We start from the raw sequence: 10,000 nt of genomic DNA, 5'->3' as shown, positions 1-10,000 counted from the left end.
ACACACACTCTGAGTGAGCAGAGAGCGCTCAGAGCCTCTAGGTCTGTGTGTGTCTGTGTGTGTGTGTGTGTGTGTGTGTGTGTGTGTGTGTGTGTGTGTGTGTCGGTGAGCTCTAAATGCCTGAGGGGCCACATGAGATCCCTGTCAGGCCTCTCAGTGAAACAGCTAGGGGTGGCAGAGGTGGCGGTCGGGTACAAAGTACGTGTGTGTGTGTGTGTGTGTGTGTGTGTGTGTGTGTGCATGTACGTGCGTGTGTGTGTGTGTGTGCGTGTGTGTGTGTGTGTGTGTGTGTGTGTGTGTGTGTGTGTGTGTGTGTGTCTGTCTGTGCATTGGTCGGGCACAAAAGCATTTTCTACTGATCCTGCCTTAAAAAGATGCAGTAAAAGGCCCTGCACTTACCACAGCGGGCAGAGGGGAGACATTCACATGAGAGGGCAGTGGCTTACATAGCCTCATGCACACAGAGAGAAAGAGAGAGGAATACATTGCTTATACAGCAACAACAACAACACACACACACACACACACACACACACACACACACACACACACTGCTACGTAAACCCACGTACAGTGTAGACACACACAGTACATAGACAGGGATATCAGGGACTCTGTGCTCACAAACTAGCAGCACACACACACACTCATACACACACACACACACACACGCTCATACACACACACACACACACACTTTCCATCCATCTCACCTGCAGCACTGGGCTCTGGTCGAAGTTGTAAGCGCTAGGGCGTCCCTCGAGTGTGGAGAAGGCCACGTTGCCCCCGGTGAGCGGCGAGATGTCGCTGAACTCGTCGGTGCAGAGGGCCGAGTGCTCGTCGCCGCCGGGCCGCAGGAAGCCGCGGGCGTCACGGCCGTACGTCTTGCGGCACGAGCCGCTATAGAACTGGTACGGCTGCCAGGGCCCGTCTTCCTCCGAGCGCTTGTAGATGGCGAAGCTCTCCGGCCGGCTGGTGTAGAACTTCAGACGCACGTACGTGATCTCAAACGCCTTGCCTGGGAGAGACGAAACACACACACACACAAATGCTGGGTCACAGGTGGCCTGCCGCACATCCATCGTTTTCAATACCTCACAGGCTTGCACACCAACATGGAACTCTTTAGTATATACATATATACATATATAGTATATACATATACATAGTATAGACTATGACTCAGTTCTATTTGTGTCAGCACCGCAATTTAAAATCTACTGTTGATTGAATGTCGGTGCCTATGTAGGGGTGTGCTTAATGTACATATTGTATATGTAGACAAACACAGTTCAAAGGCAAAACCCATTTAGGCACTTTTTCCTTCAGCACTGGACCCAGCGTAGAGATTAGAGCTGCTACCATCCTGAATGCTGGAAACACTTCCCCAGTGTACAATGTAACTGCTCCATACAAGGACCATATCAGGGTCATATTAGAACTAGATCTGTGCTATATCAGGACCATATTAGGACTAGATCTGTGCTATATCAGGACCATATTAGGACTAGATCTGTGCTATATCAGTCAGACCAAGACCATATCAGGACCATATTAGGACTAGATCTGTGCTATATCAGAGTCAGATCAAGACTTAGGACTAGATCTGTGCTATATCAGAGTCAGATCAAGACCATCAGGGCCAGACCAGAGAAAGCCAAATGCCTAGGTTCTGGAGGCCAATGTAGACAGGAGCAGGTGTGACTGCATCTGTCCCAGAGTGCACGAAAGTGAGAGTCTGTTATACTGCATTTCTACCAGATGAACTACAGGACCGAGACGCGGAACCGAGAAAAAGACACACACTCGGGTCCAGTTCTCTGACCTGCCTGCCCCCATCAATGGAACCAGTGACATGCAACAGATTGCAAAAAGACTCTCTCTCTCACACACACACACACACACACACACACACACACACACACACACACACACACAGGCATATGCTGCCTGTACCGTATGATGGCAAATGGTAAAACAAAAAGATTTATGATTCTCAATAGAGCCGAAATGGAAAATTGCTCCCCCAAAAGTGGGGTTGTCCTCAGATTGTGAAGCTCAGCGGAACGGCCTGTCAGGAGCTCAATTTTAACAACATGTAGCAAAAAGACAAATTTAAAAAAAAGTGATGATTACAGTTTTGTTTGTGCTACAGAGTCCACAGAGGCTAACACACACACACACACACACACACACAAACACACACACACACACCCCACACACACACACACACACTTGCATGTATACAAAGATGCGCACACACACACACACACACACACACACACACACACACACACACACACACACATACACACACACACACACACACTCACTTGCATGCACACAATGATGTACACACACACTCACACACAAAGGGTGGAACAGTGCATTGAAAAGTAAGTTGCTAATACCCTCAGGTTAGTGAGGAGACTCCGGAAATGCATTTAAATCTCCAGGACAGCGAGTAATGTTGCTGTAATCCAGGATATTACGCCACACCAGTGGCACAGAGGGGAACAAAGATTCTAAAAGAATACAGCCAGCGGAACAGACGTCTGGAATCTTCACCGCCCGGCAAAAACAATTGTGACCTTGAGCTGGCATTCTGCACTGGAGTTCTGTGGCAGTAAGGAGTCTATATGCTAGCTATAGCATACAGAATGTATTTCCATTTTAACTGCATAGATTTACTGCTCCTTGTAGAGGACCGTTATTCATTCTCATACCTTTACTATAACTTATAATTGGATACATCCTATGGAACATCACCACAAGATGGAATCACTGTGTGGAATGGATACACTCAGAGGCTCTGGATACACCAAATAGAACGTCACTACAAGATGGAATCACTTCAGGATGGGACCGTTTTGGATACAAGAATGTCATCGTAAGAAAGAACAGAATTAACCTACTAAATGAGCAGACAAGTCTGAACTAGATTATGGACTGGATCAGGACAGTGGTGGACCTGGACTAGAATTAGCAGGTAAATGGGAGGAGGAGGCCCATCAACAGGCCCAGTGAATAATGGTTCTAATCCCGACAGGCCCAGTGGATGAGGGTTCTAGTCCCAATGGGCCTAGTGAATGAGGGTTCTAATCTCAATGGGTCCAGTGGGTGAGAGTTCTAATCCCAAACCTGGTGCTGTCACTTTCTGATCAAAAACCTTTTTCTTCTATATGATTTCTTCTAGACTTTTCTTCTTTTAAAAGTTTAACATATACCCCAAACCTTCCTGCTGCTTATGAGGCCAAGAAACAGCCACTTGAGCAAAGCAGAAAATCAAACATGTTCAATTATTATTTATATCCTTCTACAAATGGCTGTGAAGAGCAAAGTCTGTTTCCTACATGGAGGAAAAACAGCAACAGCAAAAAACAAACAAACAAAAAAAACTGGACAGAGTAATGGGCAGAGTGCAATCTAATCAATCTAAGAATGACAATCCTCAGACGAAGTTCATTTCCTTTCCCTGCGATCTCTCACAGAGAGAGAGTGCCTCAGGCCGTCTGCGTCTCCAACTGGAGGAACAGAAAACCAGCCGGGTGTGTGTTTGTGAGTGTGTTTGGGTATGTGTGTGTGTGTGTGTGTGTGTGTGTGTGTGTGTGTGTGTGTGTGTGTGTGTCTGTGTGCTTGGGTATGTGTGTGTGTGTGTGTGTGTGTTTGGGTATGTGTCTGTGTGTGTGTGTGTGTGTGTGTGTGTGTGTGTGTGTGTGTGTGTGTGTGTGTGTGTGTGTGTGTGTGTTTGGGGGTAGGGTGGTGGAGGGGGCATAATGGGGACACTAAATCAATTAGTGGAGCAGGCAGAGGAAACAGATGCAGTAATTGAAATGGGGGTTTATTGCGTTTAAGGCACCACATAGTTCAATGTGCCTTACAAAATTAATTCAGCGATTCTTTAAAAATGAGGAAATCGCTCAATGTAAAAGGCTCCTTTTAAAACTGATTATCTTACAACTGAAGCAGTTGTTAGAGACCCACTTCCAGCTTCTGGAAAAAAAAAATATATATATTTTAGACTTGGTCTCTGAGTGAAACTGCTCACACTGTTTACTGTGAGCACCAAAGCGTATAGGCAAGTAAACACACAGACAAACAAACAAACAAACAAACAAAGAAACAATCACACAGACAGACTGACAAACAAGTGGAACGAGGACTGAAATGAACAGACAAAGGAGATAAAAATGTGCCCCCCGGGTGCACAGGAGGGGAAAAAAATATTCTGAGGAACGAGAGCCGAGTCCCCATCAGAATCACAGAGACCAGCCTCTTCTCTAGAGACGCCCACAGGGAAAAGATGGGAGGATGGACAAAGAAGGAAGAAAGGAAAGAAAGGCAGAAAAAAAAGGTGAAAGTAAAGAAAGGAAACAATTAAACAAAAAAGAAAAATGGACTAGCATGACAATGGCTAACAGAGAGAAATCTAAAACGGAGGAGAGAGCAAAGAAAGATGGATGAAAGATAAACTAAAGATGATTACTTTATACAAAAACACACACAGCAATGTGTCAAGAGAAGTTGAGTGGCTGTGGGTGTAATTATTTGTGCCGTTGCTGTCACAACATATACATGTACACACACACACACACACACACACACACACACAACGCATCAGTAGAAATCAGCGCGCGTCTCAAACACGAGAAACACACATCAGAGGGAACGAAGCGGCGAAGTGGCTACATTATTGATGCGTCCTCATAATCCAGCGAGCGTGCGGAGTGAGTGGCAGCGAACGCCGGAAGTTAACGGGGCTCATCTAAGATTCAGCAGCGCGCTGTGGAAACCTGCGTTTTCTCCATATTTCATGATGTTTTCTGATGGTGGGACACTTAGTTGCCGCCTCCTCACACCATGGTGCCGCTGTAGTCTCATGCCTGCGTGCTTAATAATGGATCCGTTTGTTGGCCCCGTTTGTTAAAGGATGGGAGACAAGGCGCCTTATTATATCACTTCTTAGATAACTCACCCTCTCCAAATCAATACAGCCAAAATGCTGATGGAGTTGAAATATATAATGGTGATGAAGGTGTTATATACTGTATATACTGAATACATATATAGTTCAGGCATTTAGAGGAGGCTTTTGACAATGTGAATGTGAATGTGAATTTGACCATCCCCCCTCACAATTAGCGCCAGAACTTCTCTCAACTAAAAAATAAATGCAATGAATTCTCATCTTTTTTCAAAGGTAAAATTGACAAAATCAGATTCAACATATCTACTCAATTACTAATTCAACATCCGGAACTTCCAGCTACAAATAGAGGGAAACTTAACTTGACAACACACTTGAAAAAATGGTACAGAAGCTCAGCTCTTCCACATGTGGCTTAGACATTTTGCCAACCAATTTCTTTAAAACTGTTTTTCCCCTTATAGCAGCAGATGTCCTTTGCATGGTAAATTCATCACTGCTGTCTGGCATTTTTCCTAAGTCACTGAAAACAGCTGTTGTAAAGCCACTTCTCAAGAAGAATAACCTGGACACCTCCATGCTAAACAATTACAGGCCCATATCCAAACTACCTTTTATTGGCAAAATTATTGAAAAAGTCTTTAATCAACTAACCACTTCATCAAATGGGTATTTTGATTACTTTCAGTCAGGTTTTCGGGCAAATCACAGCACTGAGACAGCTCTCATCAAGGTTTTCAATGACATACGCCTCAATACAGATTCAGGTAAAACATCAGTCCTAGTGCTATTGGACCTTAGTGCAGCATTTGACACTGTTGATCACAATATTTTATTACACAGACTAGAACACTGGGTTGGATTTACAGGCATAGTTATCAACTGGCTGAAATCATATCTACAAGAAAGGAGTTTCTTTGTTGCCATTGGAAACTGTACCTCAACACCAATGTCCTTGACCTGTGGTGTTCCCCATGGGTTGATCTTGGGGCCACTATTATTCAACCTCTATATGCTCCCACTTGGAAAAATCATCCAAAATAATTTGATTTCATATCATAGCTATGCAGATGACACACAAATTTACTTAGCTCTGTCCCCTTGAATCTCTGTGTCAGTGTATAGAACAAATCAACACCTGGATGTCTCAAAATTTTCTTCAGCTGAACAAAGAAAAAACTGAAGTAATTATATTTGGTAAAAAGGAGGAAAGACTTAGGGTTGACACAAAAGGGTTGAAAGCAAAGGATACTGTTAAAAACCTTGGTGTATTAACCCTTATAAGGTGTTCTGGTCTGTGGGACCCGTTTTCAGTTTTTAGCTTAATAAAAATGATACAAATAATTATTTTTTAAAACTAAGATTCATTGGCCTTGGCTAATTTTCTGTGAGGAAGATAAATCAGAAAACATTTTCAATGAACCCCCCTGCATACCCCCCCTTCACATTTATATTACACACAGGATGTTCGGGTCCACTGGACCCGGAACTAGTTAAAGTGTGGAAATCATAGGTCCTGTGTGTGTGTGTGTGTGTGTCAGAGGGTTTTGATGGTGATGCAGAGCAAATAGTTTCAGAAAGTGAGATTAACATTTCTGAAAAATTAGAGTCAGACACTGAGTTTGAAGAGGAGGATAAGCATCAGCCAGCACCAGCCATGAAGCAGCCAGCCCCAGCCTGCAAGCAGCCAGGACTAACCTGCAAGCAGCCAGAACCAGGACCAGCCCGCAAGCAGCCAGGACCAGCCCACAAGCAGCCAGGACCAGCCCGCAAGCAACCAGGACCAGGACGGAGCCCGCAAGCAGCCAGCCCCAGGACCATCCCGTGAGCAGCTAGCCTTAGGACTAGCCCTTCAGGCTACATCGAAACGCAAGCGAACCTCAGGACCAGCCCACCAGCAGCCAGCCCCAGGACCGGCCAATAAGCAGCAAGCCACAGGACCAGCTCGTCAGTCAGCTTCAAAACGCAAACAGGCCTCAGGACCAGACTGTGAGCAGCCAGCCATAGGACCAGCCTGTCAGCCAGCTCTGAAACGCAAGCGAACCTCAGGACCAGCCCGCCAGCAGCCAGCCCCAGGACCAGCCGATGAGCAGCAAGCCACAGGACCAGCCGTTGAGCAGCCAGCCATAGAACCAGCCATTGAACAGCCAGACATTGGACTCGACTGCTATCTGGATGCTACCAGGACCTACATGCTTGGCAGTCACTCATGCACAAGACATCAATTCTTCTTTTTACCTTTTCATGCCATCCCCTATCAAAAAATACATATGCAATACACACACAGTGAGACTCTGCCCCTCATGTGTGTTATAGTCTGGTATAAAATTGCCATGATCAATGGCTTCAATGTGTTGTTTAGACAGATGTTATTGAGTATGTTCAATATCTAATGCAATTAGAAATAAAACTTGCTTCATTTGTACAATTGTTGATTATTTTCCAATAATGCCTGTTTTATGATGCATTTCCTTATTTTGTTATATTTTAATACAAAAATAAACAAAAACGAGTGGCACTTCTATTCATAATTGTGATTTAACAAAGGTAAAGGCAACACATTTAACATTTGTGTTGTTTATATTACTTGCAATTGGGATGAAGTAACCATCTAGTGAGTATTAAAAAAAATTGTTTTGATTATGTTGAATTAAAAGGCCTAAAATGCAATGGGTCCACCAGACCCAGCAGCACCTCCTGTGTAACAAAAAAACGAACACCCTATGAGGGTTAATTGACAGTGATCTAAATTTCAACAGCCACATGAAAGCGATAACTAAATCAGCTTTTTACCACCTCAAAAATATTGCCAAACTTAGAGGGCTGTTGTCAAAAGATGATTTAGAAAAACTCATTCATGCATTTATCTCCAGCACAGTTGATTACTGCAATGGACTTTTCACAGGCCTTCTTAAAAAGACTATCAAACAGCTTCAGGTGATACAGAACTGACCACATTACTCCAATTCTTAAGTCCCTGCACTGGCTTCCAGTAAGTCACATAATTGACTTTAAAGCACTACTGCTTGTTTATAAATCACTTAATGGAGCAGGACCTAAATACCTCTCAGACATGCTTCAGCAGTACACACCCTCCAGACCTCTCAGGTCTCAGGAGAAAAACCTGTTAGTAAAACCTGCTGTTAAACTAAACATGGTGAAGCAGCTTTTAGCTGCTATGCGGCTCAGCTCTGGAACCAACTTTCGGATGACATTAAAAAGGCCGCAACTGTAGCCAGTTTTAAATCTAGACTTAAGACTAAACTGTTTTTATGCTTTCTGCTAACTTATAACTGAGTTATAATTTCTGAATCTGCTTGAAAATTAGTCTACCTGTGTCTTTTATTTTGTCTTTTTAATCATTCTCTATTTTTAAATGATTTTACCTTGTGTGTTTTATGTTTTCTTTTTATTATGATCTTTGCCTTTTGAACTATTCTTTGACTATATTGCCCTTCTATGCTTTTATTTGTTATTAATTATTTGGTTTTGTTTATGTAAAGCACATTGAATGACCTCTGTCTATGAAATGCGCTATATAAATAAACTTGACTTTACTTGAATAATGTAAATGTACAATAAACACGTGTAAATGAGGAGGGTTGATATCTGAAAAAAGCTAGATTGTTGCTATGAACCTTGTATGTTAGAATGTTAGAAAAAAGAAACCTTCTGTTCACAATGGCACACAGGCTTTTCCTTTAATTGATGTCCCTTTTCCTCTTATCTGCAGAGTTATGCAAGAAATGAAGGATCCAAAGGAGATTGAAAAGAGACTTTGCATTTCTAGTCTCCAGACTCTGGTGTAGCTGCAGGGAGGGGAGTCATTTTCTACACACACACACACACACACACACACACACACACACACACACACAGACACAGACACACCATGCACACGTAGCCCACATGCACACACACACACATACACAAGCGCGCGCACCCACACACACACACACACACACACACACACACACACACACACACACACACTACTGTAAAGGAGAAGCAAGACCAGCAGAGAGGGATTTTGCAGGCAAGGGAAGATTCTCATTAATTGCTGTTTGAGTTTAATTGAGGCTCGGAGGTGGAGATGCAATTTCTATATAAATATATAATTGTATAAATATATAAATATATATACATAGCCTTCTCAGCTGAATACTAAAACCTTAGTCTGACCGGGAACAGTCAATTAAACGTGGACAGACATACTGCCTCCCTCTCTCTCTCTCTCTCTCTCTCTCTCTCTCTCTCTCTCTCTCTCTCTCTGTTTTTAATGTCTTTGATGCTTAATTGCTTGTGGCTACTGGTCCCAAAGAAAGCGCAGCAGACGGATGTTTATATTATGGTTTCATTATTTCTTGTTATTTGTGATTGTGTATGTGAATCTCATTGGTGCAGTTCAGGGTGTATAAACAAAGATGGACACACACACACACACACACACACACACACAAACACACACACACACACACACACACACACACACACACACACAAACACACACACACACACACTCTCACACAAATGTACTGCCTCATCAGGTAAAACATTTGACCCTCCTGCTAATTATTTAATCTAACTGTCTAGTCTGTTGTAAAAACATTATGTGTTTCAGGTCTTCTGCAAATACTCTGTTTGTCCCTAGATTCTAAGAGCAAGGTAGGTCTGCACACTGCTGTTTGCTCCAGAGGTAAAGTTATTTACCCATTGTTCTCAATGCCTGATGAAGATCCAAAGCGCTCGAAACGTGGCCTTTTTAAGTAAATAAATGTACTTCTGGAGAAATAAATAGTGTGCAGACCTACCTTCCTCTTATACCTTGTCTAGCACCTGTGGATTACGTTTTTGGATGTGCGCACCACCCCTCTTTCTAAGACGTCCCTAGATTCTACCTATCCTTATTCAGTAGGTGAAAGACTGAGGCCACGTTTACACAAAAACGACAGGCATATTTTTTCTTACTGTTTTCACAACTTTAATGACACCGGTGAAAAAAATCTTGCGTCCTCACGAAGAGGTGAAAAAGCGCGGAAATGCTGTAGTGCATATGCCAGGCAAGTAGATGTC

General features: G+C 43.2%; 1 protein-coding gene across 2 annotated transcripts in view; it reads right to left on the bottom strand.

Moving 5' to 3' along the window:
* lamc3 (laminin, gamma 3) overlaps positions 1-10,000 on the bottom strand; it is a 140,995-nt gene that overhangs the window by 110,862 nt on the left and 20,133 nt on the right. For both annotated transcript variants that reach the window (XM_076283982.1, XM_076283983.1), the window contains exon 2: positions 714-1,018. In XM_076283982.1, coding sequence (XP_076140097.1) covers positions 714-1,018 — 305 coding nt within the window. The remainder of the gene's footprint in view (positions 1-713; positions 1,019-10,000) is intronic.

The sequence above is a fragment of the Alosa pseudoharengus genome, unplaced genomic scaffold (assembly GCF_046254945.1).
Source record: "Alosa pseudoharengus isolate Yale_2024_CS ecotype anadromous, Long Island Sound unplaced genomic scaffold, YU_APseudo_1.1 YU_APseudo_1.1_scf_14, whole genome shotgun sequence".
In the NCBI taxonomy this organism is placed as follows: domain Eukaryota; kingdom Metazoa; phylum Chordata; class Actinopteri; order Clupeiformes; family Clupeidae; genus Alosa; species Alosa pseudoharengus.
This window is presented reverse-complemented; position numbering and strand designations above follow the sequence as displayed.